The sequence below is a fragment of the Macaca nemestrina genome, chromosome 18, assembly GCF_043159975.1.
Source record: "Macaca nemestrina isolate mMacNem1 chromosome 18, mMacNem.hap1, whole genome shotgun sequence".
Lineage (NCBI taxonomy): Eukaryota > Metazoa > Chordata > Mammalia > Primates > Cercopithecidae > Macaca > Macaca nemestrina.
The window spans coordinates 9,036,019-9,057,002 of NC_092142.1; the positions used below are offsets into that span (position 1 = coordinate 9,036,019).

The window sequence follows — 20,984 nt, forward strand, 5'->3', positions numbered from 1 at the left end:
GGAAAGCAGCCTTCCATGATGTTTGCAAGGTCGGGAAGCCCCGGGGTGGTCAGTGCTCTTACGCAGACTGGAGGGATGTCTCAAAGCTCTGGCAAAACAAGAAGGTCTCAGGATCCACTTACTACAAGGAAGAAATATCACCGCCTTTATTTTCTAACCTTGTCAGTGTGACTTTGAGACTTCAGAAAGAGCTCAGAGCTATGCAGTCCTGTTATGCCCGGTAAGGAAGTGGCTTTTAAAATTATATATATATATATATATATATATATATATATATATATATATATCCATCCTTGAGTCTGTCCTGGAGGATGGGGACTACCTCCAAGAGGTATTATTAGAATATGGAAAGAGCAGGAGTCTCCAAGCAAAGACGTGGGTTCAAATCCTGACTCTGCCTCTTACCCAAGCAAACCACATCATCGCTCAAAAGTCTCGTTTTCCTCACCTGTCAATTGGACTCCGACCTTCTAGAGCCGTGGGCACCGAATATGAGAATACTTGTCTCTTTCTCATCTTCAACTTAGACTCTACCAGGTAGGAGTTTTTAATTCCCATTTCACAGGTGGGAAAATTGAGGTTCAGGGAACTTACATCAAATACCCCAAGATCTACTGGCCATGAAGTGTCAGAGCTGGAATGAGATTACAAAGGAAGTAGACAAAGGGGTCATGGGACTGCAGACGTGGACACGTACTCGAGCTTGAGAAGTTAAGAAAGGCTTCCTGAGTGGGGAGAGGTCTCAGCTGAGACCTGGAGACAAGACGGTGAGGCATTAACTGGGCTGAGAGGGAGGAGAGGGATTCCCAAAAGTGGGGACAGAAAATGCCAACATCCAGAAGCAGGAGACATCCAAAGTAGCAATATCTCAGCTCTTGCAGCTGGAGAGGTGAGCCAGGATCAAAAATAACCCTACGAGCCACACTAATGAGAAATCCAACCACAGAGGCAGCCCTCTTGGAGCTTGCTTTACATCAGCACATGATAACATTCTTCTTAGAAAAAATTAAAACAAGGCCCAGTACAATGCATGCCTGTAATCCCAGCACTTTGGGAGGCCAAGGCAGGCAGATCACTTGAGGCCAGGAGTCTGAGATCAGCCTGGCCAACATGGCGAAAACCCGTCTCTTGTAAAAACACAAAAAATAGCCGGACGTGGTGACATGCACCTGTAATCCCAGCTACTCGGGAGGCTGAAGCAGGAGAATCACTTGAACCTGGGAGGCAGAGGCTGCAGTGAGGTGAGATCACAGCATTGCACTCCAGGCTGGACGACAGAGCGAGACTCCATCTCAAAAGAAATTTAAAAAAAGAAAAAATTAAAACAAGACCCTTTTGGTCACCACTCCAAGCCCTGTGTCTTCCTCTCCTTTCCAGAGTGACCCTCTGTAAATGACTCAGGGTGCATCTTCCCAGTTTTTATACCTTTATAATTTTTTATATATTCACATATTCCTCAAATTCTACAATGCACACTTGATCATACTTTTTTTGTTGTTTGTTTCTGAGATAGGGTCTCACTCTAACACCTAGGCTGAAGTGCCATGGGCACTCAGCTCACTGCAACCTCCATCTCCCAGGCTCAAGCAATCAACGACTTCAGTCTCCCAAGTAGCTGGGACCACAGGTGCATGCCACCACGTCCAGCTAATTTTTTGTATTTTTGGTAGAGACAGGGTTTCACCATGTTGCCCCGACTGGTCTAGAACTCCAGAGCTCAAATGATCCACCTGCCTCAGCCTCCCCAAGTGCTGGGATTACAGGCGTGAGCCACCACACCCAGCCTTTATCATACTTTAACAGATCTGAAAACAGAGTATGTTTGACCATCCACAGCACCTCACAATCATAATTGGCAGTATATTTGTCTATCTTATTGGCACATAAAGTAAACGTGCATCTTACAATTTTGTTATATACCCGCAGAAAAGGTGTAATACTAGGGAGTTTCTTTGAGGTGGGGATAATGAATGACATCCTACTGCCCATAACACTCTGTAACTTGCTTTTTTCATTCCACAATACATCTTAATATTTTCTTTTTATAGGCTATATATTAATACTAATATGCATTAGTAGATTCTTTTTACAGGCTATATAATACTCCATTACATGAATATACACCTATAAATGTCTAGCCATTTCTCCATCTATGGACAGTGGGCTGTATATATCTTGTTTCTCAGTTTCAAACTGGTATGGTGAACTTCCTAGAAGCCTCACATGGCCGATACCAAGAAGTGGACTTGTGTTTGTGAGAGAGAGAGAGGGTCTCACTCTGTCGCCCAGGCTGGAATGCAATTGTGTGATCTCGGCCCACTAAAACCTCTGACTCTTGGGCTCAAGCAATTCTTGTGCCTCAGACTCCCAAGTAGCTGGGACTACAGGCACACGCCACCGTGCCTGGCTAATTTTTGTATTTTTAGTAGAGACAGGGTTTTGCCACGTTGGCCAGGCTGCTCTCAAACTCCTGGCCTCAAGTGATCCACCACCTTGCCCTCCCAAAGTGCTGGGATTACAGGTGTGAGCCACCGGGCCCAGCCAGAAGTGGACTTGCTTTAAATATGAACTTTTGTTAGTTTAAAATGTGGCCTTGACTTTTTAATGGGCACCTCAGAAAGGCAGCCTGAAGCCCAGTCCCTTGTGCCCAGAGGAGCGAAGATCCACAGGCACCTGCTTCCTCCCTGCTTGCCTGCAGCACAGCGATGCGTAAATCACACTGAGAGTTCCTCCCTCCTGGGCTCAGGCAGCCTCTTCACGCACTTATGTTCCCAATCCTTGCTCTGTCCCTCACCTCCTCCACTCCTGCAATTTGCACCAGGCATCGTGGGTGGGCCGGTTTTAATTTTCCATGTCACTGCAACAGCCCAGCACCCAGAGAAACTGGAAATCAAATCTTGTGATTTTCCAACCTGGTCGCCTCAGAGGACAGCCAGGCCAGACCACTTCCTCTCAGTTCAGCTTCCACCACTGGCGTGCTGTGTTGGACAAGGCGTCTGACCTCTCTGGGTCTGGTGTCCTCATCTGGCCAGCCTGGCCTCTCTCACGGGCTCTTAGGAGACACAGCTGAGGTAAGACATAGAAAAAAAAAAAAAAAAAACAGGAAGTGCCCTGAAGAAGCACTTTCCACATCAGCCTCCAGAAACACCAGTCTTCCTGCTATTTCTGGAACATACCAAACTCAGTCCTGCCTCATGACTCTGAATCTGCTGTTCCTTCCCGTAATGCAGGTCTCTGGTTTCCTGTCTGAAAGAGGCAATGTTGGATAGCAGGACTCTGAACCCCAGAAACAGGCTAGGAGCTCCTCAGGGCTACCATGACCTCTAGTCTTAATATACACACATTACGCTGAAACTATAATCAGTGTTGCATTGCTTCAACGGAGTAGAAACAAACTGCTAGGTAGGCTGGGTGTGGTGGTTCATGCCTGTAATCCCAGCACTTTGGGAGGCCGAGGTGGGTGGATCACTTGAGGTCAGGAGTTGGAGACCAGCCTGGCCAACATGGTGAAACCCCATCTCTACTAAAATTACAAAAATACAAAAATTATCCGGGCATGGTGGTGCACATCTGTAGTCCCAGCTACTCAGAAGGCTGAGGCAGGAGGCTCAGGATAATTGCTTAAATCCAGGAGGTGGAAGCTGCAGTGAGCCAAGATCTCAGCACTGCACTCCAGCCTGGGCAACAGAGCAAGACAGAGAGACAAAAGAAAGAAAGAGAGAGAGAGAAAGAGAGAGAGGGAGAAAGGGAAAGAAAGAGAGAGAGAGAGAAACTGCTAGGGTTCAAATCCTAGAAGTTCCAGTTACTGTGCAAACTTAAATACCATACCTAACTTCTCTATGTCTCATCTGCAAAATAAAGATGATAATAATAGTGCCTGTTGGGCTGCTGTGAAGATTAAATGAGTAGATACAAACCAAGAGCTCAGAATAGTGTCCGGCACACAGCAACTGTCTCACCATGTTCTACACCAGGCAGCTGGCCCAGTACTGGGGATGAAATCAGTATGTACTGAGCAAATAAATGTGTCTGGTGGGTCTGCAATGATTTGCTCTATTTCATAGATGAAAAGCTTGAGGCTCAGGATGGCAATATGAATTAGAGCAGGAAGAGGAGGCATTAACTGAGCTCCTACTATGCGCAAGGCCCAGTGCTCGCTGCTTTATTTATGCGATCTCATTTCATCTTAGAACAGCCCATTTGTGGATGCAGGTGACTCATCAGAAGTCACACAGCTGGTCGAGCACAGTGGTTCAGGCCTGTTATCCCAGCACTTTGGGAGGCCAAGGCAGGAGGATCGCTTGAGCCCAAGAGTTCCAGTCCAGCCTGGGCAGCATAGTAAGACCCCCACCTCTACAAAAAAAAAAATACAAAAATTAGTCGGGTGTAATGGTGAACATCTGTGGTCCCAGCTACTTGGGAGGCTGAGGCAGGAGAACTGTTTGAGCCTGGGAGGTGGAGGCTGCAGTGAGCTATGATCATGCTACTGCACTCCAGCCTGGGCAACAGAGCAAGACTCTGTCTCAAAAAAAAAAAGTCCCACAGCCAGCAAGAAGTAGGGCCAGGATTTGAACCCCAGTGATATAGGCACATGTGGGTTTTGACCACCTCTACACCTAACAACAGCAACTTGATCTGCCTGTGACCATGTGACCACTCCTCCCCACCTTCCCACCCCTATCTATGGAGCTGATCCCAACCCACCCGGGTTACAAGTGGGCACATGACTCGGCCTGGCCAATCAGCATATTCCATCCCCTTGGCTCCAGGGATTGGCTCAGGACTGAGCATGTGACCCAATGTGGTCCAGTAGAAAACCTAGCTGGAAGTTTGGTGGAATTCTTGAGAAACAAAACGTCTCTCTTACTACGGTTGCTAAGGTGGGAGAGGATTTAGCTGAAAGCAGAACTCAAACAGAAGAAAGCAAAGCCCAAAACAAAGAGGAAAGAAATTGAGTTTAACAGTGGATTCCAGCAGACACGAGCTTTTCAGTTACCTGAACCAGTAATTTCTTTTCTTATTGAAGCCCGTAAGATTTGAGTTTCTGTCACTTGCCACCAAAAAGATCCTGGCTGATACAGCTAGCCTGGTTCATTCTAAACCATAGCTCTTTCATCTACACTGTGCTGAATTTGAAGACCTCCTTTCTACCAAAAATAATTCCAGTCCCTAGCCCAAGAAACAAACCCATGACTTCCCCAGAGCTAATCTGGAAGGCAAAACACTTCATTCAGCAAAGTGGATTTTGCTGACAAGGAACCTGTTTCATTGAAAACTTCTCTCTGTGGCTGAAAGACTGGAGGTTATGGGATGTACCTGTTTATGGACTTGATATTTCTGCTCAACTCCACTCTCCCAAGGTGGCTAAGTAGAATTAAGGAGATGTGTTACTCTGTTCTCATGCTGCTAATAAAGACATACCTGGCTGGGCATAGTGGCCCACCCTGTAATCCCAGTACTTTGGGAGGCCGAGGCAGGCAGATCACCTGAGGTCAGGAGTTCAAGACCAGCCTGGCCAACATGGTGAAACCCCGTCTCTACTAAAAATACCAAAAAAATAGCCAGGTGTGGTGGTGGGCACCCGTAATCCCAGCTACTCAGGAGACTGAGGCAGGAGAACCACTTAAACCCGGGAGGTGGAGGTTGCAGTGAGCCAAGATCGTACCATTGCACTCCAGCCTAGGCAACAAGACCAAAACCCCATCTCAAAAAACAAACAAAGAAAAGGACATACCTGAGACTGGGTAATTTATAAAAGAAAGAGGCTTAATGAACTCACAGTTCCACACAGCTGGGGAGGCCTCACAATCCTGGCTGAAGGTGAATGAGGAGCAAAGTCACGTCTTATATGGTGGCAGGCAGGAGAGCTTGTGCAGGGCAACCCCCTTTATAAAACCATCAGCTCTCATGAGACTTATTCACTCTCATGAGAACAGCAGGGGAAAGACCTGCTCCCATGATTCAATTACCTTCCACCAGATCCCTCCCATAACACGTGGGAATTAAGGGAGCTACAATTCAAGATGAGATTTGGGTGGGGACACCGCCAAACCGTATCAGAAGGCAAGTTAGATCGTGGGACTTCCCTCACAGCCCTCCATCTGCCAGGTGATTACAGCGAATTACTTGGCACTGAAGTGGTCTCTCTGTGAGGGTTTTCTTAGAGGAAAAATCAAGATTTCTTCCCATACACCCCCACAAGGATTTGTCTAGGAGGCTGAACTTAAGAGAACATGCTGCTCGTCGAACATGCTGCTTGTCAGCTACCTTCTCCTCTATGGCCTCTGCAGCAGGTCCTTAAAGGAATGAAATGTCTTCATGTAATAGAAGAGCTTGGACCAAACTCAAAATTCATTTTGGAAGAAAAAGAGATTATGCGGAGGGAAAAAAAAAAAAAAAAAAGCTCTTTCTGGGGGTGATTTGCAAGGAGTACATGGTATGAAGGGGCAGCTTGTCCTTTTTCCTGGATGGTATAATGGAAATAATAGCAGCTACCACTTATAGCACACTTACGGAGGCCAGGCACCACATTAGGCTCTTTAAATACACTCTCCTGTTTTAGCCTCACAATAACCTTAGAAAAAGAGATGACAATTATCCTCATTTTGTACAGGAGGGAACTGAGGCTCAGAGAGGTATAACGAAATAAGGAAACGCCCATGGTCACGTGCCTACTTGGCGGTGAAACTGCCGGTTAGCCCTAGGACTGAGGGTGAACGAGTGAATAGACTGTGCATGTGAGTTATGCTGTTTCTCAAAATCCTGGAACAAGCAGAGTTGTTGCATTGTCAAGTTTGAAGAGGAAGCCAGCCCAGTGCCTACTGTGGTTAGCTGTCCAATTGACCCACGGATGTAATAAGTCGGCTGAATGCCCACACCCAGCTTGGCAAAGGATCAGCACTCCATAGATGTTACTACCTCTAGAAGGAGGCTGGAAGGAAGGGCAAAGGAAGAGTTCATGCCTACTAAGCACTTACCATATGTCTGGAACCTTGATGTCAAGTCACTCCTTGCTGACAAGTCTGGTCATTCCTTTATGACTGGTCCTAGGCAAGGTCCATTTTGTTCATCCATTTTTATCCCCTCTCATGGAATTCTAACCATATCCCTTGATGGTATCCACATCTCAGTTTGATGGATGTGAACACTGAGGCCCAGAGAGGTTAAGACACCTATCCCAGGATCACAGAAGGCCTCTATAAGGGTTTTAGCTGGGACGTGACCCCCATTTCCCTCACTTCCATGACAATAATTCTTATAATTCGTTTTCTGTTGTTGTTGTTGTTGTTTTGAGACAGAGTCTCACTCTGTTGCCCAGGCTGGAATGCAGTGGCGCAATCTCAGCTCACTGCAATCTCTGCCTCCCAGGTTCAAGCGATTCTTGTGACTCAGCCTCCTGAGTAGCTGGGACTACAGGCATGTGCCACCAAACCAGGCTAATTTTTATATTTTTAGCAGAGATGGGGTTTCATCATGTTGGCCAGGCTAGTCTCGAACTCCTGACCTCAGGTGATCTGCCTCAGCCTCCCAAAGTGCTGGGATTACAGACATGAGCCACCATGCCTGGCCAAATTCTTATAATTCTTGAAACAGTGCTTCAAAGACACTCAAAGTTCCCCGTTGTGCAGTTTGGGGCTCAGGACAGAGCATGCAGTACCTTCACCTTTCGTCAACTCCCACACATTCCAGGTGTCTAGGGTATGTCTCCTTTGGTGGGACTTTACACAGCAGTGTGCAGGAGCTGACTCATCAACTCACGAGACCCAATTAAGATTTTGAGAATTTTGTGAGCCAGGTAACATCATGTTGGTATCTTGAAATTGGCCATGGTGGAAGTATTTGCACCACAGAAATTGGCAAATGCTACAAACCAGGGCTTTATTTCTTTTAATTTTGCAGAGATCCAGTGGTTCAATATTTCCAGCATGCCTCTGGACTTTAGAGAAACAGTTTCAGTTCACCATAAACCCATACATTCATACAATAAATACATATATTGAGCTCCACCTACAGCATAATATAATTTGCACTCACTAACATGTTTGTTCAGCAAACTTTGACTCGTGGGCTACTATGTGCCAGGTTCTATGCTAAATATTGGGAATTCAGCAGTGGCAAGATAGACATGGTCCTTGTCCCCATGAAGCTTTCAATCTAACGAAGGAGTCAGATTTAAACCCCCCCCAAAAAAAGTCATACAACCTGCACTATGAGTGGGAGTTAGCCAAGTCAAGGTGGTGGGATAAAAGCAGGGAGATTCCAGGTAGAAGGAACAGCCTGTGCAAAATCTTTGTGGCAGGAGGAAACTTGGCATGTTCCAAGAACTGACCAAGGCCAGCCCAGCTGGAGAGAAAGGAGTAAAAGGGAGAATGGGGCTGGAGAGGGACCTACCAGGCCTTGTGGGCCATGCTAGGCACTTGTCTATTTTTTTATCCACAGCCTCAATAAGTCTATCAAAAACTGCTCATGCCTATAATCTCAGCACTTTGAGAGACTGAGGCAGGAAGATCGCTTGAGCTTAGGAGTTTGAGGCTGCAGTGAGCTATGATCGTGCCACTGCATTCCAGCCTGGGCAACAGAACAAGATCCTGTCTCTGGGTAGGGTTGGGTGGAGGGAGAAGGTTAGGCACAGTGGCTCACACCTGAAATCCCAACACTTTGGGAAGCCAAGGCAGGAACATCACTTGAGGCCAGGAGTTCAAGACCAGCCTGGGAAACATAGTAAGACCCTATCACTATTTAAAATAAATAAATAAATAAATAAATATCTTTTTTAATTAAAAAAAAAAAAAAAAAAACCTGGTACCAATGCAGTGGCTCACACCTGTAATCCTAGCACTTTGGAAGGCTGAGATGGGCAGATCACTTGAGGTCAGGAGTTCGAGACCAGCCCGGCCAACATGATGAAACCCCATTTGTACTAGAAATACAAAAAATTAGCCGGGCATGGTGGCAAGCACCTGTAGTTTCAGCTACTCGGGAGGCTGAGGCAGGAAAATTGCTTGAACCTGGGAGGAGGAGGTTGCAGTGAGCCAAGATTGTGCCACTGTACTCCAGCCTGGGTGACAGAGCAAGACCCTGTCTCAAAAAAAACCTGCCCACATTTTCAAAGCCTACAAAACTCAGTCTTCATTTCCTCATCAGATCGTCCTACAGAACCTCTCTGGGCCTCCTCATTGGAAAAAATGAAGGCAGAAATGAAGATACTGATAACTTCACAGGGTGTGGCTGTAGGAATCAAATGAAGACATAGATGAAAAGCAGTTCGCTGCATGTCTGGCTTATCGCAAGCCTCAATGAATTGAACTGTTACGTTTATTTCCCTCCCTCCACAAATGCTCGTTCATCCCATTTCCTTTCTTGCTTTCAGTCCTCACAACTTTTACTGAGTTCCAGGCGCTGAGCTGGGTACTAAGAACCAACTCTGAATAACAGGGACACAATGGCCCTGGGAGGAGGGGCTGTTCCCACCTCCTAATTGCCTGGCTCCAATCACATATTTATATGCAAATTTTTATCATACCCCACTACTGCAAAGTCCTTGTTCTAGGAAATGTGGATACAAACAACGCTGGCATGGAATCTGTGGAATGAGACCTCTCTTTTCACCATTCACCTCCCCAGGCTAATTTAGGTCTCTGCAGGGTCTTCCCACCTTCCCCTCATCATGCTGCTCTTCACTCTGAACTCTAACTGCGCATCTCCACATTTGTCCCCAGCACCATTGTGAGCTCCTTAAGGGGATGGCCTGTGTCTTAACCATCAATCAAAACGGTGCAAAGAACGCCATTAGTCAACGTCAGCTGAATGAACCCTAAACCATAAAACGTCACAGGTGGATCAGGAGAGACCCCACCCCTGGGTCTTATGCCCACTGCATTCTCAGGCCGGACTGTCAGAGGCCACCCCAGCCACCCCCTCCGCAACCTCTGAAGTTTGGGGAAAGGCTCCAGAACCCACGGCTAGGACTGGGGCGCTTCCTCCATCCTCACCCTCCCCGGACTCACTGAGAAGTTGCCGGCTGGATTCGCTGACTGTCACGTTCTCCAGCCAGAAGGGGTTCATCAGCGGTGTGCACGGACTCTGGACTGGATAGGACGGAGGAATCCATGGGCGCAGGACCCCGGAGTTCTGCGCAGAACCCTTGTCTGCGGCTTTGCCCCCATGCTCACCCTAAGTGCCCCACCCGGGGAGGGCATGGGGAGAACTAGAGCAGTTGGGATCGCAGGCGGGCGCCTCTCGGAAGGGCTTTCACAGTCCCGGCCTTCTGCTCACCTTCCCCCCGAGTCTCTAGACATTGCATTCTAGGAACTTGGGGGAGGAGAGCGCGCCAAGCAACAGGTCCCAAGCGAGCAGGGCACCGCGCAGGGGGAGTTCGCAGCCACAGCTCCCAGCCCCGGGGTGCACCCTTACCCCGGCAGGTCCGCCAGAGACCGGAGTGGGAGCTCAGAGGCTCCAGCTGGCTGCGATTGATGGACCCCAGCAGGTCCTGCGCCCCCGGGCCGCTCCTCTCCAATCGCTCGGTGTCAATGATGTACCAGAAGTCCGTGCCGATGGCGGCCGCCAGAAGCACAAAGCTGAGCGCCCCGGTCAGCGCAGCCGCGCCGGCCAGCCCGCCCAGGTGCACCCGCATCGCCGAGCCCAGGACCAGCAGCCGCGGGTTCCTGCGGCCGAGGCGTGACCCCTCTGTGCCCGCCCCCGTCACCAGTAGGCCACCGCGGGCTCCCAGCTCCACCGCCGGAGCCGCCGAGCTCAGATCTGAAAGCCTTTCCTTTGGACCCCTAGCCCTAGCTCAGACCCTGGATCCACCCTCAGAGCCTCACCTGCCGGCTCCGATCTGCACGCGCGCCCGCTCAGCCCCCGTCCACGTTCCCAGCCCTCCAATGCCAGCTCTACCTGCAGACCCCCTCACCTGTGTGCTGTCCGACCTCCACCTCCGCCTTCAGACCCTCCTGGAAGCCCTAGTCCTTCCCCACCAGCACCTTAACCCACCTTGTCCCCCAGCCCCACTCCACCCTCAGCCCTCCACGCCCAGCCCAAGCGGACTCTCTCACTTCAAAATCCTCACTTTCCCCAGACCCCTACTCCCTCCATTCCCCTGCCTCACTCTCCACGAACCCTTCCCCCGACCCTAGATGCTCCCCTCTCTGCTCCCCTCTCTGCCTCTGACTCTGGCTTTCCGCCCTAACCCTTTTTCTTGGCCCCACACTGCCAGCTCCCCACTCCCAGCCCTGCTCTCTAGGGTCTTCCCGCAGCTCCTGCTCTGGCCGGGTCGCAGCTGACCCTCTGCGCCCTCCTTCTCGCCGCCGAGGACAAACTCGGAGTGCGCACGCAGCACAGACAGGGGCGGTCCCCAGCCCTGGAGTGCTGGAGGCTAGGAGTGTGGAAGGGAAGGCGGCCTTGGGACCACCTGGGGCAGTAGGAAGGAGGGGTGTGGCGGGCCTCACAGTCCTGCCAAGATTTGCAAATCATCTCCAAGAGTCCCTCCAGCTCCAAGCACCCTTCCTCCAAAATCCACCTTCAAGTGTAGTCTGGGCTGACTAGAATGGGAAAAGGCACATCAATTTTTCATAAAAGTTCTCTAAAGCACTGAGGTAGTCCAGGTCCTCAGAATCTATCATTTGTACCCCCAAAGTCTTTCTTTATTATCATAGCCACCACCACTGCCACCATCACCACCACCATCACCATCACCACCACCACCACCATCACCATCATAACCACCATCACCAGTACCATCACCACCACCAACACCATCACCACCATTGCCACCATCATCACCACCAACACCATCACCACCACCATCACCATCATCACCACCACCATCACCACCGGCAGCATCACCACCACCATCACCAACATCACCCCCACCACCAACACCATCACCACCACATCACCATCATCACCACCACCATCACCACCGGCAGCATCACCAACACCACCAGCAGCATCACCAACACCACCACCATCATCACCACCACCACGGACAGCAACACCATCACCACCACCATCACCATCATCAGCACCACCACCACCACCATAATCACTACCATCGCCATCATCATCATCACCACCACCACCATCACCATGGACAGCAACACCATCACCACCACCATCACCATCATCCCCACCAACGCCACCACCATCATCACTACCATCACCATCATCATCACCACCAGCAGCATCACCAACACCACCACCATCATCATCACCACCACCACTACCACCATCACCACAGACAGCAACACCATCACCATCATCTTCATCACCATCATCACCACCACCACCATCCCCATGGACAGCAACACCATCACCACCACCACATCACCATCATCCCCACCAATGCCACCACCATCATCATTACCATCACCATCATCATCACCACCACCATCATCATCATCACCACCATCACCACCAGCAGCATCACCAACACCACCACCATCATCACCACCACCACCACCAGCATCACCACCATCATCACTACCATCACCATCATCTTCATCACCACCATCACCACCACTACCACCATCACCACCAGAAGCAGCATCACCAACACCACCACCATCATCACCATCATCATCACCACCACCACCACCACCATCACTATCACCACCATTGCCATTGTCATCACCATCGTCGTCATCACCACCAACAACAACCACCACCATCACCACCAACCATTACCACCACCATCATACCACCATCACCATCATCATCACCATCATCACCACCATTATCACTATTACCACTGCCATCATTACCATCACCACCACCACCACCATCACCATCATCATCATCACTACCACCACCAGCACCAGCACCACTCTCCTCTTTATCATCACCATCACTCTTATCCATTCAACCACCTTCTTCACCACTATAAAACCTTTTATTCTGTAAAGAAATACTTCTGGTACCTTCTATGTGTCTGATCCTATAGTCTATGTTAAGAATATAGGCGTGAACAATCCAAAAAGAAGTCCTGCCCTTAAGAAGTATAGGGTTCAGGCTTCCCAGCCTTTTACACACAGGGGACACAGAGAAAATACCTATATTTGCATGGCTTATTAATAGAAGAGGCTTCTAGATACTGGGGATGACCAATCCTCAGGAGATACAGCTACTAAAGGCCCCTCAAGGCTGACCTTATGGCTGAGGAATCAAAATCTTGGCACTCCTGTGATCCATTCTTTTTTTTTTTTTTTTTTTTTTGAGACAGAGTCTCGCTCTGTCGCCCAGGCTGGAGTGCAGTGGCTGGATCTCAGCTCACTGCAAGCTCCGCCTCCCGGGTTTACGCCATTCTCCTGCCTCAGCCTCCCAAGAAGCGGGGACTACAGGCGCCCGCCGCCTCGCCCGGCTAGTTTTTTGTATTTTTTAGTAGAGACGGGGTTTCACCATGTTAGCCAGGATGGTCTCTATCTCCTGACCTTGTGATCCTCCCGTCTCGGCCTCCCAAAGTGCTGGGATTACAGGCTTCAGCCACCGTGCCTGGCCCTGTGATCCATTCTTAAGGGACCATTGTGTCAAGGTCCAAAAGTTGACAGGTGCTGGTCAGGTTGGAAGAGAATCATCAAAGTGTGCCTAAGACAGGGTGCTATGAGAGAAAGTACCAGAGGGGAGATCTCACTGGGCTTCTCTGAGGAAGTGACATTGACACTGAGATATGAAGGATATAAAAGTATCCATGTCTAGAGAATGGCTTATATGAGGGGTTTCGTCCATTCTAGAGAAGTCGAAAGAAGGGCTATCAGACTAGAATGTAGTAAGGGAAGAGCAAGCAGAGGGAAATCAGATGGAGGGTATAAGAAGTGGTCAGGTCACACAGGTCTTGAGATCCACGATAGAGTTTCGATTTTAGTCCAAACTACTGAACCGTTTTCAGCACGAAAGTAGAATGTTCTAACTAACGTATTAAAAAATCTCACTATGCTTGCTGTAGTGTGGAATATAGAATATAGAGAGACAAGAAAGGGAACAAGAAGGCCAGTTAGGAGGACATTGTAGAAGCAGCAGCAAGATCCTGCTGACTTGGGCTAGGGTGGGGGCAGCAGTGAACAGACAGTAAAGTGTAGAGTTTTTAAAAGTTGAGGGAGTAGAACTGGTAGGGTTTGGTGATAGGCTGGGGTTGAGAATTATCCTTTTCCTTGTTACTTTATTCTTCCTTGCCTATTTACCACCTTAATCTGTATCACTGTCATCCTCATCTTCATTATCAAGGGCATCAGCACCCTGGCAGAGCTATCACCAGCAAGAATATACCCTCCCTTGATTCTGCAGACCATTCTGTTTCATCACCCCTCCACCACTATCTTGATGAAAATAGATCTTTTCCAAAACCATCATCATTGATAATTTTGCTGTCAACTCCATCACACTTCTACTATTATCTTTACTTCCACCATCATCCAAATAGTCCTCACCATCAACTTGAGAGATGCAGGTAAAATTCAGTTGAGGCTGATCCCAGGAGCCCTTACAATGTCTTTGAGGTTCAATCTCTTCCCTGTTTCTCTTCTCCTTGCCATCTCTCAATTGTTTTCCTCTTGGTTGACTTCACTTTTCAAGCAGGCTCCCATTTGTTCAATCATAGGAGCCAGTTTCACAGCTTAGCAACTCCAAGAAAAAGAAATAATCTCTCTCCCAAAAGTGCCAGATCCCCAGAATTCAATCTCATTGGCCTGTTTTTGGTCATGTGCCCATCTCTGAATCAATCTCTGTCACTCAAAGGGACCAGATGTGCTAATTGGCCAAGCCTCAGTCACCCGTCTACTCCTGGAGCCAGAGTGGGAGAAGTCAGTCCCACCCTAAATATTTGAGTTCAACTATGATAGCAAAGATATAGAATCAACTTAAATGCCCATCAATGGTAGATTAGATAAAGAAAATGAGGTACACTACACCATGCAATACTATGCCGCCATAAAAAAGAACGATATTATGTCCTTTGTAGGAACATGGATGGAGCTGGAAGCCATTATCCTTAGTATATTAACACAGGAACAGAAAACCCAATATTGCATGTTCTCACTTACAAGTGGGAGCTAAATGATAAGAACACACGGACACATAGAAGGGAACAACGACACTGGGGCCTACCTGAAGGTGGACAGTGGGAGGAGGGAGAGGATCAGAAAAAAAATAACTAATAGATACTAGGCTTAATACCTGGATGATGAAACACTCTGTATAACAAACCCCTGTAACATGAGTTTACCTGTATAACAGACCTGCACATGTGCCCTTGAATTTAAAATAAAAGTGTTGTTTAAGCCATTTGAGTTGAAAGGTGTTATGATTGCTAAATGTGACAAACAAAAATACAGGAAATCCAGTTAAATTTTAATTTTAAATAAACAGTGAATAATTTTTCAGCATATGTCCCATGCAATACTTGAGGTATACTAGAAAAACTTTTAGGCCGGGCGTGGTGGCTCACTCCTGTAATCCTAGGACTTTGGGAGGCTGAGGCGGGTGGATCATGAGGTCAGGAGATCGAGACCATCCTGGCTAACACAGTGAAATCCCGTCTCTACTAAAAATACAAAAAATTAGCCGGGCATGGTGGCGGGCACCTGTAGTCCCAGCTACTCGGGAGGCTGAGGCAGGAGAATGGTGTGAACCCGGGAGGCGAAGCTTGCAGTGAGCCGAGATCGCGCCACTGCACTCTAGTCTGGGAGACACAGCGAGACTCCATCTCAAAAAAAAAAAAGAAAGAAAGAAAAAAGAAAAAAAAACTTTTGTGTTATCTGAAGTTAAAATTTAACCAGATGGCTTCTATTGTATCCAGCAAACCTAGCGGACTCCTGAAAGAAAAACCAAGGTGCCATTATCAGAACCAAGAGAACAGACAATGGCAGGCCAAAACAGGGGTTGCCCCCTGCACCCACCATGGGCCTGTCACCTCACTGGGTCCCATGTTCCTCATCTATATAAGGAGACCTTCTTCCAGGTTCCTGGGCAAAGATAACCTTATAGGCTTCGATGTATTTTCCCCGAGGGTTTTAATGTACTCCACCTGAATCATGCTCAGTCATTCTAAAAGGAACAGAAAGTAATTTTTTTTTTTTATGATTCTGAGGAGGAGAGGAGCACATCAAACATCATGTAATATCATTACTCAGCCAGTCAACTGAAGAGGCTTGATAAAATCTGAAAGCTCCCAAGGCCAGATCCAAACAAGCCATGGCGTTTAAGATTAAGGCTACACCAGGCACCGTGCTAGCTCACTACAGCGTGGGGGAGCACAACGTTCAGCAAGGATTGCAGAGGCTGGTTTTGAGTCTTAAATCAGCATCTGACAGGCTGTCTGAGCCCAGAGAAGTTGTCTATTATCTGGGCGTGGCAGCGGGCACCTGTAATCACAGCTACTCAGGAGGCTGAGGCAGGAGAATCGCTTGAACCCAGGAGCCGGAGGTTGGAGTGAGCTGAGATCGCGTTACTGCACTCCAGCCTGTGTGATAGAGTGCGACTGTGTCTCAAAAAATAAGGTAAGTGGAAAGCACTTTCAGAAGTGTGGAGGGAAATGCACGTTAAGAATGAAAAGAGGAAATATTTTAAAAGAAAGAGAAGGAAAGGGCTGGGCATAGTGGCTCATGCCTGTAATCCCAATGCTTTGGGAGTCTGAGATGGGGGGATCACTCGAGGCCAAGAGTTCCAGAACAGACTGGGCAACATAGCAAGACTCTATCTCCATCAAAAAAATAATAAAAATAAAAAATTAGCTAGGCGTGATGGCACACCTATAGTCCCAGCTACTTGGGAGGCTGAGGTGGGAGAATCACTTTAGTCCAAGAGTTTGAGGCTGCAGTGAGCTATGATCATGCCACTGTACTCCAGTCTGGGCAATACAGTGAGACCCTGTCCCTAAAAAAATAAAAAATATATATATTTAAAAGAAAGAATAAAGGAAGAGGGAGGGAGGTATCAGGATGTAGGGAAGAAAGGTTACCTCTTATTATGAAGCACTGAGGCATCATAGGGAAAAAATGATATTTTTTAAAAAATTAATGAGACCCAGATTTGGCTGCCAGCTCTTTTACTCACCATTATGTGAACTTGAGTAAGTCCCTTTTTCCTGGAGCCTCAGTTTCCCTATTTCTACATGTATCTTACAAATAGAGTTGCAGAGGAATTTAATAAGATAATGTATAAAAAGCGTCTGAAACATAGTAGATGTTCAATAAGTCCATGAATTCCCTTCCCCTTTCCCAGTTCCCAGGAAGTTCTCTGACCTGGACAGTTTGTTCTAGCCCAGACTGAGCCCAGATGGGTCAGCAGGGAAACCTTGGGGCATCAGTTAAACATCTAAGGTCGGGCACTTCGGCTCACACTTGTAATCTCAGCACTTTGGGAGGCCGAGGCAGGAGGATCACTTGAGCTCATGAGTTTGAGACCAGCCTGGGCAACATGATGAGACCCAGTCTCTACCAAAAATAAAAAATAAAAAAAATAGCCAGAAGTGGTGATGTGCACCTGTGGTCCCAGCTACTCAGGAGGCTGAGGTGGGAGGATCACTTGAGCCTAGGGGGCAGAGGTTGCAGTGAGCCGAGACTGTGCCACAGAACTCTACCTTTGGTGACAGAGTGAGACCCTGCCTCAAAAAAAAAAAAAAGAAAAAAAAAAGCATCCACCCCAGGTCACTGCCACACCCACAAAGTCCTCACAACTATTCAATCAGAGAGGTGATGTATGCCCATTTTACAGATGTGGAAGTTGAGGTTCAGAGTTTGAGCAACTTGCCCAAGGTCAATAACTTTGCAGAGATGGCATAACTGTCTGACTCAACAGATGACCACCCATGAGTGCCCTGAGAACTGGACTCTTGATCTCCTTCTCTATCTCAGGACATTACCACCTCAGGAAACAGAGCTATCATGTCCTCTGTTGCCTTCACAGAAACATGGAAGCCATTCAGCGCTCTTCTCACCTGCAAGGCCCACAACCAAGACATCACCACCTCCGATCAGTTCTACTTCCAAAATGTATTATGTATCTGCAACTCTCCATCTTCACAGCCATGTCATTAATATTTCTTTGTTTCTCTGCCTGGATGCTACAAAACCTCCTACCTGGTTATAACCAACTGTCATTTCCAAACATGGTAGCAGCAATATTGCCCATGCCACAGGCTCTTCTCCAGTGGACTTTGACACTCCCCAGCAAAATGTTGACTGTATTTCTCCACTGCCTCAAAGCTGAGGAGGACTGTGCTTGTTTTCACCAATAGAATTTGGCAGAAAGGATGCTGGGCCGGTTCCAGGCACTACCCTTCACTGGCCTGGGAGCCTCCATTTTCAATCTCTTGGAAGTTGGCTACCATGTAAGGATGCAAATTCCTGGAGACCACCCTTCTGTGAGAAGCCTGGGTCATGAGGAAAGGCTGGAGGATGAGATGCCAGAGAGCAGGTGGATGGGGCCAGGGAGAACCAAGGTGCCAGGCTTATGAGTGGAGAGGCCATCTTGGAAGTAGACCCTCCAGCTCCAGCAGCTCCATCTGCTGCCACATGGATTAGAGATGAACCCCCCAGCTGAGCCCTTCCTGAATTCCTAAACCAGAAAAGCATGAACAAAATAAAACAGTTGTTTTAAGCCAGAGAATTGGGGGGTAGCTTGTTACACAGCTATTAATAACTTGAACACTGGTGCCCCTGCTTCTGCTGTTGTCTGCCATTGCCCCACCACCACTATGACCATCCATTCTTACAAAAGCCTGCACGGTCATCATGAAACACAACTCAGAACATGTCATTCATTTTCCCACAGCTTCTTTATGGCTTCGCATTTGCTAAGACAATCCTACTTGAGGCCTGTCCCCACTCCCAGTCTGTTAGTTCAGGTTTTCTAAGAAGCTGACACAGACAGGGTTAGATCTACAAGGCTTTCACTAGGATAAATACCAGTGTGAAAGGGAATAGAATGGAGGATAAATAGCCCCCAGTGATCTCATCCGTTAGGGCAGGGGAAAGCTCTGAGCATGTTCTACTCTGGCTCCCAGAGGTTCCCAAGGAGACTGAGTTGCAGCTCCCCAAAGTGGTGTCCTGCTCAATAGTACAGCTTATATTGGTTTACTTTTCTTCTCCCTCCTGCAACTCAATTCCCCACTCTTGTACCAGGGCATCCTAGGATAACCCTCCAAATAAAATTACTTGCCCTCAGCCAGGCACGGTAGCTCATGCCTGTAATCCCACCACTTTGGGAGGCCGAAGCAGGTGGATCACTTGAGGCCAGGAGTTCGAGAACAGCCTGGTCAACATGACAAAACCCCATCTCTACAAAAAATTAGCTGGGTGAGGTGGCACACGCCTGTAGTCTCAGCTACTCAGGAGGGAGGCTAAGGCAGAAGAATCGCTTGAAACTGAGAGGTGGAGATTGCAGTGAGCCAAGATCATGTCACTGCACTGCGGCCTAGGTGATGAAGCGAGACTACGTCTCAAAAAAAAAAAAAAAAAAATTACTTGCCCTTAAATCCTTATCTCAGGGTCTACTTCCGAAAAACCCAACCTAAGACATGTTATCTAGCACTCTTACAACTTCAAAGAGACCTTCCTAATAGCAATTAAGGAATATTTAACAACGAAGTTATTTGCTAGCTACGTGTCTGTTCCTTTGGACTATAAACCTCATTCAGGCAATATGGGATACTACAGGATGGCTCACTCAACACCATTCAGATTCACTTCTCTTTCACATTTCTAGACACCTTCCAGCCAGTAGTGGCCATGTGACATAGTTCAGACCAATGAGATAGACACAGAGTCTATTGGAAATGGCTCCCCCAAGCAAAAACGACAAGACCTTGGAAGAAGAAGGCTTTCTGTCCATCTGGAATGTAAACGTGATGTCTAGAAGTGCAGCAGCTATTTTGCAACCATGAGGATAAACCATCTGTGATGGCAAAAACAGAAAGTTACAGAGATCTGAGCACCCAATAGTATCATTGAACAATGCAACTCTCCATTGGGTGACCATATGAATACCCAATAGTATCATTGCCCCATCTTTGATTTGCCTACCTCCAGAATTCTTGTTACAAGATAAAAAACAAACCCTTATCTATTAAGCCATTAACTTAGAGTTGTCTGTTATTTGCAACTGAACGCATTGTGAATTGATGCAGAGAGGGATTGCACTGGTGCTATCCAATGGGTATCAATGGCTTTTGGGTTAGTATGTGAGACACAATATGTGTGTAATAGAAATTTGTTGGTTTAATAAATGAATCCTGCAAAAAGTATCTTCTTGCAAGCACGGAGCTTATTTTGTGTGGCTGTAAGGAACTGTAAGGAACCAGCTGAAGGCTTTAGAAATATAGCTAGGATGTGGTACAGTTATTAAGATTGCTGCGCTAGAGAGAACCTCTTCTCTGTATTAAGTTTCATGAGGTCATGATGTTCTGCTGGTGAACTGGACTCCCTGGACCTGACCTCTGCATAACCATTTAAGTATAAAGCCTTTATCCATCCATTAAGGACATCTAGAAGAGCTAGCTGCCACTCTCCATATCCTAGGTGATGTAATTAGCTTAGAATGAAAAGAGATCAGTAACCCACTGGTCTAATTTTGCCATTACCCACCTGGCATAACACCAAGATATTAAAGTCTGAGCTCTCTTTCCTTGGGGAAACTTCTTCCCAAATTGGAATAGAAATCCTCAGCCAGAGAGAAACTTCTTCCAGGCATCACATGGCTGAAGGGAAAGAATTTAGACCAGGAACGAGGACAGCTGGGTTCCAGCACCAGCTCTGCCACTAGCCGGCTGAAAGGTCCTGATCTGGTTACTTCTCCTTTCTGGGCCTCAGTTTCCTCATCTGTAAGAGGGGCTGGTAAAAGCCCTTCTCTGGGAATCTATTCCAGCGATAGCTGATACATGCTGAATTGTGATAATGAGGCAGGCCCATCAGGCACGTTCCTGTTTGAACCTTCACATCAATTTTGGGAGAGAAGTATGCCTAACACAACCATGTTACAGATAGGAACACTCAAGG

The 20,984-nt window shown here is 47.6% G+C and overlaps 1 protein-coding gene and 1 long non-coding RNA gene across 4 annotated transcripts in view; one reads left to right on the plus strand and one right to left on the minus strand.

Annotated features, from left to right (window-relative positions):
* The window catches only part of LOC105467803 (transmembrane protein 114), a 51,929-nt gene extending 40,091 nt beyond the window's left edge, over nt 1-11,838 (minus strand). For 2 of the 3 annotated variants that reach the window (XM_071084090.1, XM_011717527.3), the window contains exons 1-2: nt 10,414-11,838; nt 10,008-10,088 (exon numbers count right to left, since the gene is read on the minus strand). In XM_071084090.1, coding sequence (XP_070940191.1) covers nt 10,008-10,088; nt 10,414-10,633 — 301 coding nt within the window. In that variant the 5' untranslated portion in view covers nt 10,634-11,838. Of the gene's footprint in view, nt 1-10,007; nt 10,132-10,413 lie in introns of all 3 variants that reach the window. The other variant, XM_011717529.2, reaches the window with a different exon arrangement.
* LOC139359822 (uncharacterized) overlaps nt 1-19,806 on the plus strand; it is a 41,991-nt gene extending 22,185 nt beyond the window's left edge. Inside the window, exon 3 of the long non-coding RNA XR_011616296.1 lies at nt 19,696-19,806. This is a non-coding gene — a long non-coding RNA (uncharacterized lncRNA). The remainder of the gene's footprint in view (nt 1-19,695) is intronic.
* Nucleotides 19,807-20,984: the final 1,178 nt, after the last annotated feature.